The sequence below is a fragment of the Lissotriton helveticus genome, chromosome 1_1, assembly GCF_964261635.1.
Source record: "Lissotriton helveticus chromosome 1_1, aLisHel1.1, whole genome shotgun sequence".
In the NCBI taxonomy this organism is placed as follows: Eukaryota; Metazoa; Chordata; class Amphibia; order Caudata; family Salamandridae; genus Lissotriton; species Lissotriton helveticus.
In genome coordinates this window covers 1,737,258,580-1,737,280,970 of record NC_136057.1, presented here as the reverse complement: position 1 = coordinate 1,737,280,970, position 22,391 = coordinate 1,737,258,580, and the positions used below count along the sequence as shown (strand labels likewise).

General features: G+C 48.4%; 1 protein-coding gene across 5 annotated transcripts in view; it reads left to right on the top strand.

Annotated features, from left to right (window-relative positions):
- The window catches only part of DHPS (deoxyhypusine synthase), a 352,040-nt gene extending 330,097 nt beyond the window's left edge, over positions 1-21,943 (top strand). For all 5 annotated transcript variants that reach the window (XM_078689208.1, XM_078689207.1, XM_078689203.1 and 2 more), the window contains exon 10: positions 17,361-21,943. In XM_078689208.1, the coding sequence (XP_078545334.1) occupies positions 17,361-17,456 (96 nt within the window). In that variant the 3' untranslated portion in view covers positions 17,457-21,943. The remainder of the gene's footprint in view (positions 1-17,360) is intronic.
- Positions 21,944-22,391: the final 448 nt, after the last annotated feature.

Below are 22,391 nucleotides of genomic sequence, written 5' to 3'. Positions count from 1 at the left end.
CCTGTCTTTCAGAAATACACGCCTGGATGAGCAAGTCCTCACTTAAATTGAATGGCTCCAAAACTGAGCTTATGCTTCTGGGGCATAAGCTGACATCGCTACCCAACGCCATCTGGCCTGTCTGTATGGGAGCCCTCCCCTCCCCAAAAAGCGAAATCAAGAGCCTAGGGGTCTGGCTTGAACGGAACCTCTCATTTAGAACTCAAGCTAAAAAAACGGCGGCCATCTGTTTTGGCCTTCTTCGTTCAGCTCGGAAGGTTCTTCCTCTTCTCCCCCTCGGAGAAGCTTCTTATCCAAGGGCTGATCTTGTCAAGGCTTGATTACAGTAATGCCCTATACTTGGGTGCCCCAGACGCGACAATCAATAAACTTCAATTTATTCAAAACTCCGCAGCTAGGCTGCTCACAGGCACCTCGGCTAGGTCCTCAGCTAAACCGGCCCTCAGATCTCTTCACTGGCTGCCTATTCGTGAGAGGATAAAGTTTAAATCCCTGTGTATTGTCCATAAATCCCTACAAGGTAAGGGACCTTCTATCCTTAAGAGCTTAGTGTCCCCTTTCAAAGCCAACAGGCCCCTTCACTCCGACTGTGAATGTCTGACCAGAATTCCCAGAGTAAGAAGGGTGCGCACAGGAGGTTGTTGATTCTCCGTTAACGCAGCGACTCTGTGGAATTCTCTTCCGCTGAATATGCGAGCTGAACCAAGCCATCTGCGGTTTCGGAAGCTCCTCAAAACCTTCCTCTTTCCCAAGGTCCCCCTAACTTAGCATTTCCTACTCAGTAGCCTCTGCTCTTAAACGCTGGGACGCCTCCGGGTAACCACGCGCTCTATAAATCTGCTTCCATTCCATTCCATCTCTCATCCGCACAAATGAATTGATTCTCAAATGTAGTCATAAATATATTGACGTAACTGCGTGCCCCAGAAAAGCCCATTGATGTGCCATTCATTTTGAAGAAAGAATTTACCTTGCCATAGAAAATAAATGTGGTACAAAGCAAAATGAAATAATTCCAAAATAAAACTTTATTAGCACTGATCTCATCCTTCTGGAAAGCCCATTCCCCAGCTTCAATGCCCATGTTCTCAGGAATTGAAGTATATAGGGGGTTCATATCGATGGTACAAAGCCACCAATCTTGTGTATGATCCAGAGGCATCTGAGCCAACTTGTTGAGAAAAGAAGTTGTGTATTTAATGTAAGATTTCCATTCCTGGACTAATGGTTGTAAAAACGTATCTGAATATTATCCAACAGGCTCATGTAACGATCCACAGGCTGAAACAATGGGTCTGAAAGGAGGATCAGAGGAATGCTTATTAGGGTTGCGTAGCATATATATCTTAGGACAGTTTAACTGGGGTTTCTAGAATACTGAATAAATATTTTAAACGTAAATTCCTCATTAATTTGAAAGCGATTTTGCTCTTCACCATGTTGGTTTGATATGTGGGTACATTGGATGTTCCTTTATTTAAAACAGCTTTTTGTTGGGGGTAACTTGACTGAAGAGATGTTGATCACTAGTTTTTTGAGTGACAGCGAAGATTACTTTTGTCTTTTTTTTCTTTGACTTCTTGTTTTAAGTTCTTGGTTCAGGTCTGTTGTTCTATGCTGGGCTTGTGAATAAAAAGGTAGTCTTAATTTTGAGTTTTAGTTGTCCCACTAGTGGAGGGTTTGTCAATGCATGTGATAGACATGTCAATATGGTTGACGGTTGGAAGAGACATCTCCCTCTGTTACTAAGCTCTCTTCAGAAGATACTTTATATATATATATATATATATATATTTTTTTTTTTTACGATTTTGAGAGTAAACCTCAGCCCAAGTGTAAACTTCATCTAGTTTGTAATCAATGGGGTCTCGCTTAAATTTCTTAAGTTCTTGTCACAAGTCTCCTTAGTATAAATGTCAAGTTTATTAGTGATTTCACCCATAGTCATTTTCCTTTGATCATCATCTAATCTTCTTTCAATTTCAGATTTAATGGTGCATATTTCTTTCTCTAGAGTTTTCAATACATTGGATAATTCGTTGATAAAAAGTTCAGCAAACACTTATTGCGGATGGCATGGCAATGTTCTATAAAATGTTTATTGCTTTTGCATAACATTGGTTTTAGTGCGATCTGTAAACCACATGGTATTCGTTTGACTTTGTGGTAGTTAATTAAAGTTATAGCATGTAAACATGGATTAATTTCCTTTCGTAATAGATATTTAAGTTGTTTAATTTGTTGTGTGATGGCTTCCCACTTCAGTGCTATATTGTCTGGTTTTGTGAATCAATCCATATATTTCCTTGGCTTCTTTAGAGGAGTATGCCAAATATATCTTCGAATGACATTTTAACGTGTTGTGCATTCGGAATGATGACAGATGTAAATCAAAGAAAATGTGAATGTACTGTTAGGTGCACTCAGTTGGATGTTCTGTAGTGTAATCAAAGTAAATGAGAACCTTGCTGGCTGATGATTTATCTCTCCTGAACCTGCTCCATTCAATAAGCCTCTGGAAAGTGTTTCACAAAATCCAAGCCCCCTCCCCCCGCAGTAGCTGTCACCCCTTGACAGTAATCCAGTGAGTTGGCAGCCAGCAAAATTAATCTGTAGCACTCTTTCGCGGAGTATGCAAAACAAGTGAATCTGATGTCACAAGGCCTCTGAGATATATTGGCATTCTGCGATTGCTTTGTGTATGTTTTTGATAGCTTTTCAGTGAGAAAGTCCTCTTCCTCCACCACATGAAGGTTGACCTGGTGACGGTTTGCTGCACTCTAGATGACTGCATGATGATGATGATGATGATGATGAGGTGGTGGTGTCAGGTGGAGATACCTTGACAAGATGAGGTTTCTAAATCTGTTTATCTTGTGGAAAATATAATCATGCAAAGAGAGATCTCCTCACTGCAGGCCCTGGTTCCTCATAGGGGTCTGGCAGACCGGGATAAAGATCTAAATTAGTCTTAAAGGCAAGTGGAGGGGACCGGGCCTGCGCTGATAGAGGGATAGTTCTCTTGGCCTTGTCTTAGAATATGCTCTAAGCTCATCTTAGATTGCTTCCTTAAATGTTAGTAGGTGTTTCTTTTTGAAAGGCTGACAGTTGGAGGTGGTGAAGTTAATGGTGGATGTTCCTAAATGTGCCCTGAAACTGCATCCATGTAGATATGCCTCTGTCTCATGTAAGGTTGGTCGCCTTTGTCTTGTGGTGGTGACTCGCTGTGCCCTTGGACTGGTGGCGGTTTTTAGTTCAACTTCGTAGTCAACCTTGGTTCTGAGGCGGGGAGTCTAGGTTCCCAGGTCCAAGTTTGAATTTTTTCATTAAGCTTTGATTCCTCTGTTTCACGGACAGCTTTCGGGGCACAAATGGCAGTATGTGTAATCTGGGCTCCAATTCCTTTGGCTGGCTGGAGTACTGAAGGTTCTTCCTATAATGTGTAGGCCAGCTTTCACTTCAGTGTTTGATGGAGGGAAGCAATTCTGGTGAGCTGATGTTGAGGATTTAGCTTCTGTGGTGTGACTGTCTCTAAGCTCCATAAGATGCATTCAAGATGATGGGGGGGAGGAGGGTGGAGGGAGAACAGTTTGAGGTGAAATCTATGTCCTAGTGAGGTGTAACTAGTCACCTTGAAACCAAAATATCTACTTCAAAGAAAAATAACTTTTAACATCCTAGATATCAGGACTGTGCAAGATATGTGATCTACAGCAACACATGCTGAAAACTGCACTGTATTGCTATTCACACAACTATCAAAACACAGGCATAATTCATGGGAGATTATTCTTACAGATACTAGTTCAGGTGCAGTTACAGTCACCATCGCTTGGGACGTGTCCAGTATGCCGAGCCCCACCCATGACACTTCAGTGCTTGTCTCTCACAAAACGACAACAGTGACATTGAGTCATCTAGCCATGCTCCTTTACAGCAGCGGTGTGGAGTCATCTAGCCGTGATCTTTCAAAACAGTCTTCCTTTTGCAAACCTACCTTCAGCCCTACCCGAAGCAGTTGGTCTGTTCTTAAAGCAGGTTCCAAGCAGCGTCTCCTGGTAGACTTGTAGAGTTTTCCTAAGTTACTTTTCCTGAACCTGGCAAAGACAGTTAACCCAGTGCTACTCAAAGAATTTTCCCAGTCTCCACTTGCATAGGACGCCGGACTTCTGGTTAGGAAATCTTGGCATCTCAAATGAAAGTTTTTGTCCCATCTTTATACCCGAAATGCGGGTAAACGTTGTGTATTCTAGCAGTTTTAGGCAGCTTTGCACTTTTTTGTTACTTTCCTGCTGACGGTTCAGCCAGGGTCTTTGTTCAGAGTGGTATGGTATATTGATTTGTATACTGCACTAATCACCCAAGAGGGTAGCAAGGCGCTTGGGCAGGGCGTGGTCCCAATGTGCTTATATGATGAACCAGGTTTTCAGATTCTTGCTGAACTCAGTAAGTGAGGAGGACGCTCTGATGTATTGAGGGAAGTTGTCCCATGTCTTGGGTGCGATGTAGGAGAATGAGCAACCTTCAGTTTTTCTTTTGTGGATGCTGGGCATGTATGCGAGTGAAAGTGAGGCAGAGCGTAGGTGTCCGGTGGGTTGGTGGAAGTGTTTGCGGCTGTTCAGGTTTTCTGTTGTGTAGGGCTTTGTATGTGTGCGTGAGAAGTTTGAATTGGCTACATTTGTGAATGGGTAGCAAGTGAGGCTTCCTGGGGTGTGTTGTGATGTGGATGCAGCGTGGGCGGTAGAGTAGGAGTCTTGCCGCTGTGTTCTGAATGGTTTGGAGTCTGTGTAGAAGTTGTTTTGGAGATTCCAGTGGAGAGAGTGTTTCCGTAGTCCAGCCTGCTGGTGATGAGTGCTTGTGTGAAGGTCCATCTGGTGTTCTGAGGCAACCATTTCAAGGTCTTTTGCAGCATGCGTAGGATGTGGAAGGAGGAGGTGCACACTGCGTTGACTTGAGCCTTCATGTTGAGCTCGTCATCTTGAATGACCCCTAGATTTCCTACTTGGGCTGTGGGCGTTCGTCCTAGCCCTGACGGCCACTAGTATTGAAAAGGGGAACCCCCTCTAAGAGAGATTAAAGGTCAGGGAGAAGAGGGGAAACAACAATAAATATAATAGACAATGAGAGCTCCCTCACAACCTATCTTCCTTTTATATTGTAGACAAAAATCTAGTATGGGTTAAGCATTTATATAAACAATATCAAAACAAATCAACATTGTATTTTATTTTTCATAATTTTTTATTCAAAGCAAATGTATCAAAATCCATTTCTTTTTTCTTTTTTATAAAACAAGATACATGTTTTTTTTAGTAAATGTTTCTTTTTATACATAATTGTACACAAACCAATGCATTAAAGGCTCATAAAATTAAAATGCAACACTGTGCTCTGGACCTCTAAATAAAATAAATAATGCAATAATTCACAATTCTCAGACTCGCTCAAACCTAACAAACTCATACATAACCCAAACCATCATACACATGGGTCAGAGGGAGACATAGAACCTCTAAGTCTCCACGGCCCTGTTGGATGAAATTGTTCAACAAAGTCTGTTCAAATAAGGTTGACGCGCGTTTCGGTGGGGTATAACAGATGGTAAACCTCCTTCCTCAGGACCTTCTCAAATAGTATGGTTTCACACAAAAACCAAGGGGTACACGTAATGGTGATATACAAATAGCTATCCAATGGCTATAGCATGTAAGACGGCTGTGATTTTGTCTAACACTGCCCTGTTGCATCTGAGCAGGCTAATACACTCTTGTTTTTGTTGTTATTCTATGCGGCCATTATTAGTGCTCCAGACATTATGATTTGGCTGTCACCATGAGTTTCCTGTGCAAAGTAGGTGTGGCATCGGCTCGGTTTTATATTCTCTGGGAAATTGAGTCAGTCTCGTAATATCCAGAATATCCTATGGATTTTATTAGACTTCTTAAATGACATATGAGATGTCCCAAGTCTCTTTGCATCGCCTTCTCTGGGGCTTCAACTCGACCGTCAGACGGTGTAATCTTATGGGGAGGTCTTGTTCCTGAAGACCAGTACTTCTGTCTTGTCGGAGTTGAGCTTCAGGCAGTTGGTCCGCATTAGGTGTGCTCCCATGGTAATGCAGTTGAAGTTAGTTCTAGTGGTGTTTGTCTTGTCCGTCAGGGAGAGTATGAGTTGGGTGTTATTAACGTAGGAAATGATGGTGATGTCTTGTGATTGGATGATGTTGGCAAGCGGTGTCGTGTATATGTTGAAAAGAGTGGGGCTGAAGGACGATCACTGTTGGACACCGTATATCAGTTTCTTGGGTTATTCCTGTGAGGAAGTAACTTCCATTTGAGAACTAATCCTGGTTTGCCAACCTCTTGGAGTCTTCTGATGAGGGTGTTGTGAGAGTCTGTGTCGAAGGCTGCAGAGAGGTTGAGCAGGATGAAGGCTCTTGTTTCTCTTCGTTTTAGGATGTTTCGAATGCAGTCGTTAGCCGCTATGGAGTGCTGTGTTTTTTTTTCTTCAGAATCCTGACTGTATGTTGTCTAAAAGATGGTGAAGTTTGGGTTGGTTGTGAGTTGCTTAATTTTTTTTTTTTTTGTAAAACAATTTTAATTGCAGAGGTATTGCGGGTTATACCATTTATACACCAGTTTAGTCTCAGGATCGCATCCACATCTGTGCTGTCCTCAATCATTTACACAGCCTTACAACCCACATCCCGGAGGCTGGGTGGCAGCTAATCACTTATCAAGGCGTACAATCTCCAGCCACAGATGGCACAATGAAACAACCCCCTCCGCTTTTGGGTGTTCTGCCCCCCTTTGCATCCTCTCGTTTCGTGGTGGCGTATGAGCTCCCTACGTAGTGGTGATCAATTTAATTGTTTTCTCCCGCCCCCCTCCCCGTGTCCCTGGTGTCTGAACCAAAGTGTCATGTTCGTGAACTCGGGCAAGTTGGTGTAAGTAGGATCTAGGAAACAAAGCTCGAGTGTGTGTGTCTGGCGTTAGTGCGGTGTCCTATCCGGTCCCTTCAGGGGTCTCCTCGCGTGGTGTTTCACCTTCTTCCTCCCTCGGTTCTACACTGTCCCTCAGCTCCTGGACTAGGGTCTCCCATGCTAGTGCCGCTTCCTGTGCTTTCTCGTTTGCCGTGCGCCGGGCTAGCTGGTACCGGAGTGTGCTCTCTGCCGTTGCCCATTTTAGGAATTCATGCAGCCATTTTTGGCGCGTTGGTGCTGTTTTAGATTTCCAACCCCTTGTGAGTTCCCTCTTCGCAGTCAGTAGGCCCATGTCTATAAACTTGCTCGATATTTTCGTTTTGCGTGTGTGCGGGAACCAGTGTAGGAGGGTGACCGCGCTATCGTAATGCAGGGACCTTTCTGTGACCTCATTTAGGGTGTCCCCGATCCCCTCCCAATACTCCTGCAATTGCGGACAGTCCCTGAGCATGTGTAGCAGGTCGGCACCTATTAGCGCGCATCTGGGGCATGCTGCATCTGTCGCGCCAAAGTATTGTATTATTTTACTTGGAGTGAGGTAGGCCCTGTGCAGGATGTAGAGATGTATTAGCTGGAAACTGGCATTTCTGGTGCTTTTCCTGGCCCGTTGGATCAGATGGGACCACGTCGCGTCCGGGATCTCTCTCTGCAGGTCAGCCTCCCAGTGGGATTTGAGGCGTGTTAACGGCAGAATGTTTTCAGTGCTCATGCGGGAGTAGAGACATGTGACCGCCTTGAAAGTGCCTGCTGTCATCATCGTGTATTGGCACGCCAATGACAATTTAGGTTCTGTCAGTCATTCCCCCCAGTGTTTCTGAATTGCCCCCACCACCGCCGCATGTAATAAGTAGTCCCCACGTGGGAGGCCATACTGTTCCTGCAGAGTCTGGAAGTCCGTCAACACCCCATCGGCGTATAAATCGCCTATCATGTGAAGGCCCGTTTACTCCCATAGGAGGAGGTTCGACCAGTCCCCTCCGTGCGGAAGCGCCGTCACCATCCCTAGCGGGATCTCTGGCGCGTATGGATGTCCCGGACCCGCACGCCGCTGCATGCGATTCCAGCACAGACGTAGAGTTCTTTCCTCCAGGGTCAACCCCTTCAAGAACAATTTCTGTTGCAGGGCTATGTATGCCAGTACGTGGCGGGGGGTGCCCGTATCCCTCTCCTGGTCGGGTCCCCGGTACACCCTTGCCACCTCCTGCGTAAAGAATTGAAGTTGTGCCGCTAGATAATAGAGCTCGAAGTCTGGGACTGCAAGCCCCCCCTGGTCTTTGGGGCGCATGAGAGTCGCCAATGCTATTCGCCGCCTGCCTTCTCCCCAGAGGAATGATACCACATTTGATTTTAAGCGCCGGAATACTTCTTCCGGTATCCATACCGGAAGGGTCCTAAAAAGGTATAATAAACGTGGAAGTGCAATCATTTTGAGGAGGGATACCCGTCCCGTCATTGACAGGGGGAGGGTAGCCAGGAAGGCCATGTTGCCCTTCAACGAACGGATACAGCGACCAATGTTCCCGTCAAGCAAGCTGGCGGGGTCGTGATAGATGTAAACCCCAAGGTAGTGCAGGCAATCTGGTTCCCAGCGCATGCCAATGCTCGCTGGCGGTTGTTTCTCTTGCTTTCGGAGCGGGAAAAGGCAAGTCTTCGCCCAATTCACCTTTAGGCCCGATAGCGTCCCGAATCTCAGTAGTAGTCCCTCCGCGCCTCTAATCGCCTCTCCGGTGTTATCCAAGAATAGCAAGAGATCGTCCGCATATAACGATATATGATGGTGTACCCCCCCTAGCTTCAAGCCCACAGTATGCATCCCCTTTCCGAGCCAATATTGCAAACGGTTCCATGGCCATAGCAAACAGCAGAGGCGACAGAGCGCAGCCCTGTCTCGTTCCCCTGTTCACTTCGTAGCGATCTGATATTAATGCTCCCACTCTCACCCTTGCTCCTTCCCGCGCATATAGCACCCTGGTCCATTTTATATAGTCATCCCCCAGGCCAAAACCCCGCATCACCGCGTAGAGATAGTCCCACCCCAGACTATCGTACGCTTTTTCAATGTCGACAGATAACACCACCAGGCGACTTGCAGCTTGCGGCGGGTCTGCCAGCAACCTGAGCAGTCGACGAATATTGTGGGACGTGTTCCTGGAGGGGATGAATCCCGATTGGTCCTCGTGGATTAGACCCTTCCTATGTGCTATCAGTCTCCCTGCCAGGATCGTGCTCAAGATTTTGTAATCTGTCGTCCACATTGATAACGGGCGGTATGAAGCTGGATCCGTGCCATCCCTGCGCGGCTTTAGCAACGGAATCATGATTGCTTCGCGCATCGACTGGGGCAACTCTCCCCTCTCTTTGGCTTCATTATACACCGTCCTAAGTTTTGGGGCTAGTATCTCCGCAAACTTCGCATAGAATTCGATCGGTAGGCCATCTATCCCCGGCGTTTTGTTGCGTGCCATTTTCTTAATGGCTCCTCTAATTTCTGCAATGTCGATCAGACCTCCGATCGCCAGAGCGAGTTCCGGGTCAAGACTGGGTAGATGGATCTCTGCCAATAGGGCTTCCGTTGCCTCGGGTGGAGCCTCCATTCCCTTCCTATATAAAGTGCTGTAGTAGTCTGCGAAGCATTGCACTATGCCTGGTTGGGTATTGTGCACTTCCCCGCTCATACTAGTCAGGGACAATATCGGGGAAGAACCTTTATGGGGGTTGGCCAGCCAGGCCAGGAGTGTTCCTGTTTTGTCCCCCTCAGCGAGAGTCTTCGTTAAATAAGATTTGTAGTCAAAGCTGCGCAGGTTTTCCATTTCGACTGCTACCGCCTCGCGCGCTGCACTAACCCTGTCCTGCAATTCGGGGTGGCCGGGTCGTAATTTCTCCGCGTCTCGCAGCGTTCGTTCCGCCTTATCTAGGTCCTCCACCAGCGTTCGTCGCGCGCCTGCAAACTTCCCAATGCAGTGACCCCTCACCACCACTTTGAATGCGTCCCATTCGGTGGCCCTGGAGGAGGTGGTCTCCTCGTTTTCTACAAAGTATTGGGCGATCCTAAGGTCCAGGTCCGCCCTGAACGGTGGGTCATCCAGCGTGTCTGGTCTGAGCCGCCACGTTGGAATAGGTGTGGTGCCGTTCATCCAGGCCAGGGTGAGCAGCAGGGGATTGTGGTCTGAGATCGTGCGTGTTAGGTACTCCGTGCGGGTTACCAAGGGCACTACGTGTTGAGAGCAGAGGAACGCATCTATACGTACATGTAGGTCATGCATGCAAGAGTAAAAGGAATAGTCCCTGTCAGTAGGGTGTTGTGCTCGCCATACATCAGTTAGGTCCCATTGTCCCTGCCATTGCAGTCTATGCCTCGCTAGCCTGTGCACCGGGGATGCATGCAGCGGTGGGTGAGATCTATCCAATGTGGTGTCCTCAATAGAGATGAAGTCCCCCCCCAGTAGCACCGGGCCCGCAAAGTAGGTCGCTAAGTGCTTGGACAGTTTGGTGAAGTAGGGCGCTTGATCAGTGTTCGGTGCGTAGACGCTGCAAAGCGCTATATGACGGCCCCTCAGTAACCCCTCAATCGCCACAAATCGACCCTCCGGGTCCGCAGTATGCCTAGTGACCTTGAGTGGGACCCCCGCCCGAATCCAAAGCAGCGCACCCCTAGCAAATGCGGAATATGTGGTGTAGAGCAAGTGCCCCCTCCATCTCCTCTGCAAAGCGGCCCCTTCCTTTTTGGTCAGATGGGTCTCCTGCAGGAAGGCAATGTGGACCCCCCTGCGGACCAGGTAAGAATGAACTGTGTGCCTTTTAGTCATTGAGTTAAGACCCCGCACATTCCAGGACACACATTTTAAGGAACCCACACTATCCATCATCTCGATTCTGTTTGCTAAGGACTCTGTCCCTTAGTGGCCAGACACCAGTAAACCCCCCCCCCCCCCGTCCCCCATCCCCAACTGCATTCTCTCATTTCCCCTCCGCCCGCCATCTCCACTCCGCTCCGCCCCTCTCCCCCCCTCCCCACCCTGTCCTGAGTCACCCCAACATCTCTAGACATCCCCCCCCCCTAGAACAGGACCCAACTACAAAGAGTCGCCCCCGTCCAAACAATAGAGCTAAAGTGCTCTCAAAACTGTCTACTCCACAGTCTGTACTGTGGCGGCCTTAGGGGCCTCTGGGTGCGTTAACTAGTAGCCTCAGCAAAATACGCCTCCCATGTCCTTTTCCGCCCCACAATAGTCATCCAAACTCACGATTAACCAGTCTCACTGCTGCCTGCTCCAGTGTTCGGGCTCGCCAGTCGATCCAGGTTGCCACCACCAGCCCCCCCCCCCAAGCATAAGCCTTAACTGCCAAATACTTCTTCCGCCGTTTGTGGCGTCACAGTCGGGCCCATCGTGCTGTCCACTTCCGACAATTCAGTTTCCGATCCTGTTCGTTTGTCCTCCGAAGGCGATTCCTCCCGCCTCCGAGGCGGTAGCTCACCAGAGACTTCTTGCACCGCTTGCAGAGCTGCCTTTCGTTCCATCGCCGTCTGTGATTCCGGCGGCCGCCTATGGCGTTGGTCACGTTTTCGAATCCGCCTGGATCGTCTCACTGACCTCTGTTGGAATTCCTCCGCAGCTCTGAGGCGTGCCCCATCTGAACCTGCCTTATAAGAGTCCCACCAATCCCAGGCGTCTGCTGACGATGTGAAGAACAGCGCTTTCCCATCCAAAGAGATTCGAAGCCTCGCTGGGAACAACAATGAGTACTGCAGGCCCTCAGTACGCAGTTCTTTTTTAATGGAAAGGAAAGAGGCTCTTTGTTTTTGAGTTTCATAGGTATAGTCCGGGAATAGTGTCACTCTGCTATTTTCGACCTGGAAGGGTCCCGCTTCTCTGGCTCGCTGTAGGAGCCAGTCCCTGTCCCTGTAGTGGAGTACTTTAATCACCACCGGTCGCGGGGGAAGTCCCGGTTTCGGGGGTCGAGCAGGCACGCGATGCGCCCTCTCCAACGTGAAGAACGGGGAAAGGCCCTCTGGCGCCACAACTGTCCTCAGCCAATTGTCCACGTAGCCCAGTATGTCCGTCCCTTCACATTTCTCCGGAAGGCCCACCAGACGTACGTTGTTCCGCCGGCTTCGGTTTTCCGCATCCTCCGCTCTCCTCTCCAGAGTCTGTATACGCTCCAGGGCATCCGTCAGTTTACTTTCCAAAGCTTTCTGTCCCGGCACAACTTCTTTCAGGGCTATTTCCGTTTCTTTGACCCTGTCGGCGAGTTTCCCATGATCTGCCCGCAAGAGCCCAAGGCCCGTCGACACCTGGGCAATGTCGTCTTGCAGGGCGGTCCTCGTGGCCGCAATGGCTTCCAGGATTTTGTCTTGCATCGCCAGCAAGTCCGACTGGGGTGGTTGCAAGGAGTCCGGGGCCTCCGCAGCTGTGCCTGCCTCCCCCTTGGGTCCCTTCGGTTTCCCCATGGCCCTCCCTCGGCGGCCGCCGGGTCAGCGGGGTCAGACGTCACCGGTAGGATCTTCGGTAGGATAACCGGTCGCAGCTCCTAGGCCGATTCGGTACTTGCAAGGTGGGGGCAGGTCGCGGGTCGAGCGGTCAGTGGTAGCCGTGTCCCAGGGGTCTCGCCGCCTCACTCGGGTGTTCCTTTCCCGTTACTTCGGCGGCGGGGTGGCTGTCCCGAACCGGCCTCCACCGCCGCGCGGGTCCGCAGTGATCCGCCCACCTCCGTCGGCCTGGAGAGGTTCCCACTCCGCACCCCGGTGCCGAACCACCACGCTTCCCCTCACTCCGTGGGTCGCCAATAGAGCAGCGTGTGCGTTGGGCGTCTGTGCGCACGTTTCCGCGCTCCTGACGATGCAGCTCCACTAGCGGGGGGTTGGGATATCAACTCCGTGGCGGATTAGCCAGTCTCCGCCGCTATGTACCAACTGGGCCGCTCATTTGTGTGGCTGGGGATCGCTAGTCCGCTATGACTTCCAACTGCCCGGGTGGTTATTGAGCTCCCTGTCTGGGCCCGTGCCGTACACAGCTTCAATTCTCGCAATTATTGTCCCCCCACACTGATGGCGCACCCCCACGCCTTACCCAGTGTCCGTAGGCCAATGACCGCTTCCGCGGAGGTCCCCAGGAGTTGGACAGTGGGGGAGCCGGCAGTCCGTGTGGGCCGAGTCGCTGGGACAGGGACGCACCTCCCAGTGCTGGTGCGCCTTATGAGCGGTAGTCGGGTCCCCCCCCGGGCCTTCAGGGAAAGGCGGGCGGGCCCCACAGCAGGACCCGCGCTCAGCTCCCCGCCGCCGGGCTCTCTCACATACGGCCTCTTGTCGTCCTCCACCAGCCCTTCCCCGGCACTTCTGGCGGTTCGCGGTAGTACTCCACGTGGGACCCGGGTTGGGCCACTCACCCGGTATCCTCCCAGGGGTCCGCCCGCACGTCCCTTGTGTGCGCTTCAGCCTGCGCCGACGTCAGAGGGGAGCAGGCCCATAAGCCGGGACCTCGATTTCCGGACTCCCCCGGGCCCCGGCGCTCACCTCGTTCCTCAGCGCCTCCGTTACCGCTCCGCTGACCTCGGGCACCAGGACGCCCCCTGAGGGCAGCCCTCTCCTTCCGATGGTGTCGGATGGTGATCTCCGAGCTCTGGACCCCTCCGCCCGGAGTGTTAGGGCTCGTCACGTCCTCACTCCGCCATGTTGTGCACGGCCGTCCCCGGGTCCGGAGTAACCCCAGCGCCGAACGCGGGCAGCCTGCAAGCCCGACACAAACCCTGAGCAGACGCCGATGGTTAGGGCGGAATCAACCCGAATGCACGGGGATTTCGCTACGAATTACGGATATTAGAGCGGATTTACGGGGCAAAGGACGGGAGCCTCGCTAGGCTGCGTCCGCTCGCATCGGCTGCTAGCTACGCCCCTCGGTTGTGAGTTGCTTAATAAAGACTTTCTCAATCACTTTGACTGGATAGGGGAGCAGGGAGGTGGGTCGAATGTTGCTTTGGGTCCGCTGTGGGCTTCTTGAGCGGGGTGTTGATTTCTGCTAGTTTCCGTTCATCTGCGAAATTGGCGGATGTGATGGATGTGCTTGGGGCATAGGTCTGTTCGGGCCACTAAGTGGATATTCAGCAGGATTGCCTCTGTGTCGGTTCTGGTAAGGGTTTTTTGGCCTTCTTGGTTGGTGGTGAGTAGGTTAGCAACGAGTTCTTTGTGGTTGGGTTGGTGTGCGAAGTGACTGTAGATGTTTGCATTTTTGCTGTGGAAGAAGTTGGATAGGTAGTCGTAGAGGTGTTGGGAGGCGGCAATGTTGATAGTGGCTGAAGGTGTGGTGAAATCCTTAACAATCGAGTAGATCTCCTTGCAGCTGTTAAAGTTTCCTTGGATGCTGTCCACTAGTGCTTTTTTCTTGGTGTCTGTAAATTGCTGGTGATAGTGTCTGAGTGCAACCTTGTAGGTAGCTCTGCGGGTGGTATTGTGGCTGCCTCTTCATTTCCTTTGTAGCCGTTTACAGTGTGATTTTGTGTCTCAGAGGTCTTTGTGTACCAGCTGGCCTGCTTGTTTGATGTATTATGCTTGTTGGGTTTGATGGAATACGAGGGAGTCCGCACTGTTCTTGATCCAGTTGTTGAAGATGCTAATGTCCTTGTCGAGGCTGTCTGTGGGGCTCGGCTGAGGACGCTGAGTCAGTCTATTTCTGTGAGTTTGCTCCAGCTGCGGCTTGGAGTGCTGAACCTGGTAGGGGTGTTGATTTGGAAGAGGATGATGGGAGTGGTCGGTCCATGTGAGCTATGTGGTGGAACGGTCATTTGATGCTGTCACTTGTGGTGAAGATGGGGCCCAGTGTTTGTCCTGCAGTGTTTGTTGGTTCTGTGACTAGCTGGGTGAGTCCGATGTTGCTCAAGCTTTCAAGGAGTGCTGTGGAACAGTCTTCCAGGTGAAAAATGAGGTCTCCAAGGAGAGTGTAGGCTTTGCAGTCGATGGTAAACAGAGCGACAAAGTCGGTAAAGAAGTTGGTAAAGGTGGCTCGTGGTCCAGGTAGTCTGTAGGCAATGGTTTCGTTCAAGGTGAATTTTTGGGAAATTTGCAGCTTGAAGTGCAGGTGTTCAATGAATGTGGTGGCGTTCTCTGTGGATATTGTACAGTTGATGGATTCCTTGTAGATTATGATGAGTCCTCCTCCTTGGTTGTGAAGGTGGTCCTGCCAATCGATCTTGTGGCCCGATGGGATTGCTGTAGTAATGTAAGTCGATGAGGGATTGAGCCTGGTCTGTGATGAAGAGAATGTAGGGTGCGTTGCTGCTCAGAAGGTCCCTTATTTTGGTTGTGTATTTGCTGAGCGATAGCGTGTTGAGAAGCATGCATATGAGTGAGTGTTGACGTGCAGATTTGCTATGGTGTGTGGTGTAGGGTGGGAGTGTAGACGTTGATTGTGCTTGTGTGGTGTGTGTTTGGACGGAGCGTTGAGGGACAGTTAGTATTTGTTTGGGGGGTTTAGGTGGGAAGCTGCTGCAGAACTGGCAGTCAGTACAGGCGAAAGCTCCTACCCTGGTGTGAGGTGCGGCGCTGCAGCAATTGAGGGAATGGCATCAGCGGTCTAGTGAACTAAGGATTCCTGCAGAGTATCACTGGGCAGTGATTGGAGCAAAGTTTCTGCCACTGACCGCAGACGAGCAGCGGCGCGCCCGCTGAGTGTTCATATATGCAGCTGTAATTAAGTAGGTCCTGGGTGTGGTCAGGAGTCCAGTGTGCCATGATCTCATTTCCTGTGCTGATGGGAACTGAAGTCTTCTTGCTTGGTTTCTTCTTTTAAAGACTGTTTTGCCAGTCATTTTACGTCCCATCCAGATGGATGATGGGAAATCCAGTGATGTCACTTTGGTGCAGGTGGATGATGGGAGATCCAGTGATGTCACTTCCTGTGCTGATGGATGATGGGAAATTAAGCCTGTTGCGTGGCGCCTTTCTTTAAAGGGGGATACTAGAGCTGGGAATCAACTTTCATGAAAAACCCAAAAACAAGGGTATAAAAGATACCTGGCTAACTCACTCAGCTACTTCATAACCTGTGGTGGAGAGACCTCCCAACCAAAACGGGCTAGGAAATGGTGGGGGTGGGGAAGGGGGTGGAGGAGGGGTGGAATATGCCCCAACATCAACCAGACCCACTGTCTCCTCTACTAAACAATCTCCAGTCTGACCTACTGCAAAGATCCCTGTAATGTTAAGAGTCCTCCAATTTACACCACCTATGTGGGCTCTCTATTCCTCCATCTTATGCAGCACTGGATTTAGTAACCCTCAAAATGCAATATAGTAGGTCACACGTACTCCATGCACTCCTGCTACCCATATAAATGTTTAAATATGCACCTTCTATATTCCACATGGTGGGCTGAAGGTCCTGGTTGCAAGGGGCTGGTATACACATTATAGAGCATGGGAGATGCCAGTAGGTCCTCTTCTCTAGCATGTGACAAGTAGAAAGTCCTCACGTGCTCACTGAAACCTGTATCACTGTCCGCATTCTACAGCATAGCTAGGTGACAATAGTCAGACTTGTACTTGTGAGGGTGCCTATCTGACCACAGAGCCTCTCTCTTGGTCTTACTTATGTCCAGAATAGGCCACAGCACGCACACATGATCACCAGGTAGTGGGTCCAAACACTACATCTTGCTTGGGAGAACTTAAGCAGGGGTGCATGCACTCCACAGTTATACAGGTGAGCCATTCTCCATACTAACCCATGCCCATTTTGATGTTTAGCATGTGACGACATGTGGTGCGTGCCAGGTCTGACATGCCTCTTTCGATCTCTAGCATGTAAATGGAGTATTGTCGGGCAGGTCAAGCATCTTGCATGTAGCCTGTGAAGAGTGTAGTCCGTGTATGTCAGATCAGACATAACTGCTTTGCTCACTAGGCTGGGACGGGTATTATTTTGTGTGTCTGGCCAGACTTTCCTACCTCGATTTCTCGCTTGTGGACGGGTGTATGGTGTGGGTTAGATGAAACATGCCTGCTTGGATTTGTAGTCCACACAGGGCTGTGTAAATGGTCGGACATCCCTGCTTCAGCCTTTAACCTGTGAAGTTAGAAATAGTTCCTATGCTCTGTCAGACAAGTCTGCTTTAATGATCAGCCTGTATGATGTCTGTCATGCCACTTATACATTCCCCAATCTCTAGCCTGCAAAGGTTTTATTATCCTCACATACTTGTGGAGTGAGTATAGCTGCCAGAGTTCATACAGTCCTGCTCTTTTAGAGTTTTCGTATGCTATGAAGCCACTGCACATTTGTTGTTCCGCAGTTTCTTTGCTTACTGCATGTCATTTTGTGTTGACTTATGACCCGCTTTTAATTTCAGTTTCTCCTCCCTAACCCGCTTCCTTTTTCTCCATTGACAGGTCCATGCTGATGCCAGCCTGGTGTTCCCCCTCCTGGTTGCGGAGACGTTTGCACAGAGGTTCAACGATTTCACCTGCAAGAAGGAGCAGGACTAAGCGCTAACCATATCCGCTGGGTATCCAAGCCTGGGCCACAGGCTGTGAACTATAGACAGCCCGGCATACCTATGCTAGTCTACTTGCCTCCACAACTGTCTCTAAGGTCTACCTCTAGGCTGCCGCCGCTGCACGGATCTGAAGGAGCAGTTCGGACACTGGGGCATCTTGCCTGCCCTCGCTCACCCTGGACCCATTTCTTGCCGCTCAGCTCATGCGTATACTCGTCAATGTAAAACCACCTTCCAGCTGACGTTCAAACTGTGGAGCGCTGGTGAATTATGTCTGGTTTGATGAGTTACGATTGGCTCGGGGTGCTCTCCTTTTAGTGTTTACAAGCATTAGTGAAGCAAAAGGTTTTTGAACCGAAGGCTGCAGCTCCGCTCCATTGCTTATTATTGAAGCAGAATGCGCCCTTGAGCACTAGGGAGCAAAGGGGGTTTGCTTCTCTACTTCATACAGCATTTGTTCCCCTCCTGCATACACCAGATAGGTTCTCAACCCACATACTGTGGTCAAACAGAAGACATTTGTCCCTCGCAGACAAGCCATGTTGCAGCAGTTAGCCTTTGTTCTGGTGGTGCGCGCACTTGTCAAGCAGAAGGTCTTTACTCCACTTATGCACGCACTGCTGTATCAAAAGATGTTTGTTCTAATACACCAGAGCATGGGGTTTGGAAGGCCTTTATTAGGCTACCACTTGAATGGCTAAACATAAGGCCTTGGTTCTACGTCTGCATGCACTAGCGGAGAAGAAAGCCTCTAATATGCTCCTCTAGGCACGTGCAAAGAAGGCTATTATTTGTCTCCAGCATGTACTGTGAAGCAAAAGGTTTTTGCTCCAACCCTCTGGAGAATTATAAGGCACGTACTGTGCTATTGCATGCTCTGGCAACTCAGAAGGCCTTGATTCAACATCTGCATGCCCTTGTGGAGAAGAAAACTTCCATTTACTCGTACAGAAGGTTATTTTTCTCCTGCATGTACTGGTGAAAGAGAAGACCTTTGTTCCAATCCTCCGTGCTTTGGTGTATTAGAAGGCATTTATTTTGCTACTGCGTGCTCTGGCGAAGCAGAAGACCTTAGTTCGACATCTGCAAGCACTAGTAGAGTAGAAAGCCTCTAATATTTACTCGTGAAGAAGGCTATTTTTCGCCTGCATGTACTGGTGTAGCAGAAGGCCTTAGCTGTGCTCCAGAATGCATGGGTGAAGATTTATTCTTTTGACTCGAGCATGTGCTGTTGAAACCTAAGGCTTTTGTGTTGTCCAGCAAGCACTGGTTGAGCAGGTGGCCTTTGTTGCCCTCCTGCTAGCCCTGGTGGAGCCAAGGGACATTGTTCCAATTCAGCTGGTGCTGCAGAAGGCCATTGTTCTGCTTCCACATGCACTGCTGAAGCATATTTGTTCTGCTTCCTTGTACACTGTAGTAGTACAATGCTTTCGTTCTACTCCTGCATGCACAAGTCACCTGTTGCTCTTGCAGGCATTGTTGAAGCTGAATGCTTTTTGTTACACCACATATCATTGTAAAACCGAAGGCCTGTGCCTGTGCGTGATGATGATGCAATTTGTCTCATCTTGCCTTTGTGCACTGACGAAGTGGTGGAGTTTTGTCCCTTTTGAATATGCACTTATGCACCTCAATCTGTGTTCTCTGTCCATACACGACAGTGACGCAAAAGGCATTTAACCTGCGAGTAAATGTGTTTCTAAGTAATCTGCATGCCTTTGATCCTAACCTGCATTCATTAGAAAAGCATAGTCTTTTTTTTCCTGTCTGCAAGCAGTGGTGAAGCCAAAGACCTTCATTCCTCCCATACGTGCCCTAAAAGGTCTTTGTTCAATACCTAGATTTTTGCGGCAGAGGTTCCACTTTGGATAGGCTGTTATCATTCCCGGTCATGTCTTCTTCACCCCATATACCACTGGCTGTACTTGCACATGGCGCCCTTAAATCCATGTGTATTCTGTATTGACTGTCATGTTCCATCTTCAAGCGTTATCTGGCCGAGGATGGTAGGATTGCTTTAAAAGATCCTGGTTGTTTCTGAGGTGAAATGATTTAATTTAATACAATTTCCTTTGACCATGATTGTTTTGTGCCCAGGAAGCCTATAAAAGTGTCTTAAGATATGACAGAGTATGATTGCAAGCTCGGCTGTCCCTCAGATAGTGCAGAGGTAGGTGGTTGTGCAGGTGCTTGGGTGCCTGCTATTGAGGCACTATTTTTTTTATTTTGCTGCGCCCTCGATCTGTATTCTTGGAGGTCTGGCCTTAAATGACGTGTCCTTAGCAAAATCCAGAAGTTTAAGGGGGGGGCAATAACTCCACCAGCTCTATTCCAGAGTTGTCGATACTGAAATTAGGAATACCTCTTCCATGGACCTGGGAACAGCCACTGCCCATCTCAGTAAGCTGCCTTCCCTAGCTGGTGCATATTGGCAGTTTGCCTTAGCAGAAGGTATCCTAGTGCAAAATGGAGTAGAGCGTCACAGTAAGCCACCGTCTCCACCTAACCCCTCTACTTTTCTCTGGTTCGACAACATCAATCTCTCCCCAATAAAAAAAAGGACAAGGCATGACCTTAAACTGCACTTGTTCCTCCAGAGCACACTGAGGTATTTGAAGAGGCAGTGATCAGTCTAAGAACATATGTCAGATAGGATGAAATAATCCGTAAATCTGTCCATGTGAAAAATTGTTAATCCTAGCTTACTTGGCATCCAAAGAGGTAATAATCTGACCATGTTGAATGTTAAAAAAGCACAAACCTCTTGCTATTTAGATGAATGTTAATGGTATATCCCTTAGCCTTTACGGTGGGGATGCTCAAGTGAGCATGCATGTTCCACCTCTTCAGTGGTACATTCTCTTGGACATTTTGCTGCCAAAGCTGGAGAAAGACCATGTCTATGTAATAAATACTCCACAAGAGACGTCTATATGATCTTTCCCCAGCTAGTGGTAGTAAATAAGAAGCCAGTGTGGAATGTATGCCATTTGAGAACTTAGTTGCTATTAGAAGTTTTTTGTGTTTGGTATACGAGCGAACAAGTAGAGATGTCTGATGTGAAGCTGGTTCATTTTTTAAGACCATAGTATTTTATTTTAAGAGCAAGATTTCAGATTTTTGGATGTGTGCCTGATTTTTGGACAAGAGCACAGCTCTCCCATTTTTAAGTCTTTGGTTTCATTTATGTTTACTTTGTAAATGTAACACAGAACCGTCCCCACATTGAGCCTTAGTTCTGCCTCAGACATCACTCCTCAACTGCTGCCACAGGGGCTATCTAATTGGATCCTTCTTTAGGCTCCTTCGTGGCTGCAAGCCCAGCTTCATCACGAGGACACCGAGGAGTGGCCACCGCTAAAACAGAATACCAACTCAGTCGTCATCTTCATTCAACAGATGCACTTGGGACAAGTCTCTGAGCTTGACAAAGGCTGAGAACCATTTTGACTACATTTATTATCTACATCTCAGGGTAGTTTCAATTATTGATCTGTTCTGCCCTACCCCTAATGATCTTCCAGTTGCCCCTCCGTCCTCAAGAGCAGCATTGAGAATGTACCAGGAATATTTGCTGTCTTAGAATGAGCAAAGGTCGCTTAACTTTATGAGAGTTGCGGGACATAATATCTTTCATGTTTGTTCTGTAGAAGTCACTTATTGACTGTTTACTGTCAGGATGTACAATGGCAAAGGTAGCATAGTATTATTTTTTTTTAACGGATCGAAGGAGTTTTAGCTACTTTTGGTGATGCCAACTGTTTATTTGTAGGAATAGCCCTCTGCTGCCTGGAATGGCAACAGATGTTTCACACAGAAGGGATCTTTCAGAACTTATCACTCTTGCTCCTTCCCACCCTTGACCAATGAGCAAAGAGGAAGGGGAGGTTTCAAGTTTGTTACTAGTCCTGAGAACCTGATGTTTAGGCCGGAATATCTGGGAGATCCAAACACCGATATTTACGCCTTTTCTTAGTTTGTTTTATAAATATTTTTGGGTTAGTCACAGTTTACATAGATGTATATTTAAATGTTCCGGGGGTGGGAGGATTGACTGAGCGAGAGTGCAGCTGGGAAAAATTACTGTTTTCAACAGAATATATATATTTTTTTTAATCGAGTGGGCCTGGTGTTCTTTGGTTGGGGTTGAGGAGGAGAACAAAAATGGTTGCATGCTTTTCATTGATGGATGAACAATTTGGGCCAAAAAGATAATCCTTGGCAGAGCTGTTTTGGAAGCAGTGAAGTATCTGCCTCATCTCTGAACTGGAAAATGATCTTTAGTCTGGTTACATCTCGCCATATAAACTGGTGCTTCTCTGGCCTGGACCATGCAATTATCTGAATGACACTAGGCGCCGGTAACTTGTCAGAAAGTTGCCCTTTTCTTGAGTTTATGGAAAAAACTGCTGCATTATCTGACTGTATCCTGCCGCCTCCGGAATGCAATAAAGGTGCTTGTGATGCCCAGCTTAACACTGTGTGTGATCTTGTTTCGGGTGGATCGCTTCTCCCATTGGTGGGGTATATGGCATAATCTTGAATCATACTTTGGGGCCAGTTGAACTCTAGTTATATAGCAGCCTGCTGACTTACACTTGCAGTTTATGGACTTGATCGCAAAAAATACTCCTTTGATGTGAAAGTAAATTTAATAAACTTAGATTACCCAGAAGGCAAATGAGATGCAGAGTATTAAAACATCATCTGTCTTCAGCATTTCAGTTACACAGTAAAGTGCGATACCAGGAGACCGAACACACTTAACATAAGTAACTTAAATGCTCTTGATCACTATGAACATCTACATTTTATTCATCCACAAAAACTTTTGCGTTTAGAATTGCGATTTTTCTCTTTGCCAGCCAATAAAGCCCGATCTCATGAACACTGTAGAAATGTTTGATATCCAAGTCAGTATGTT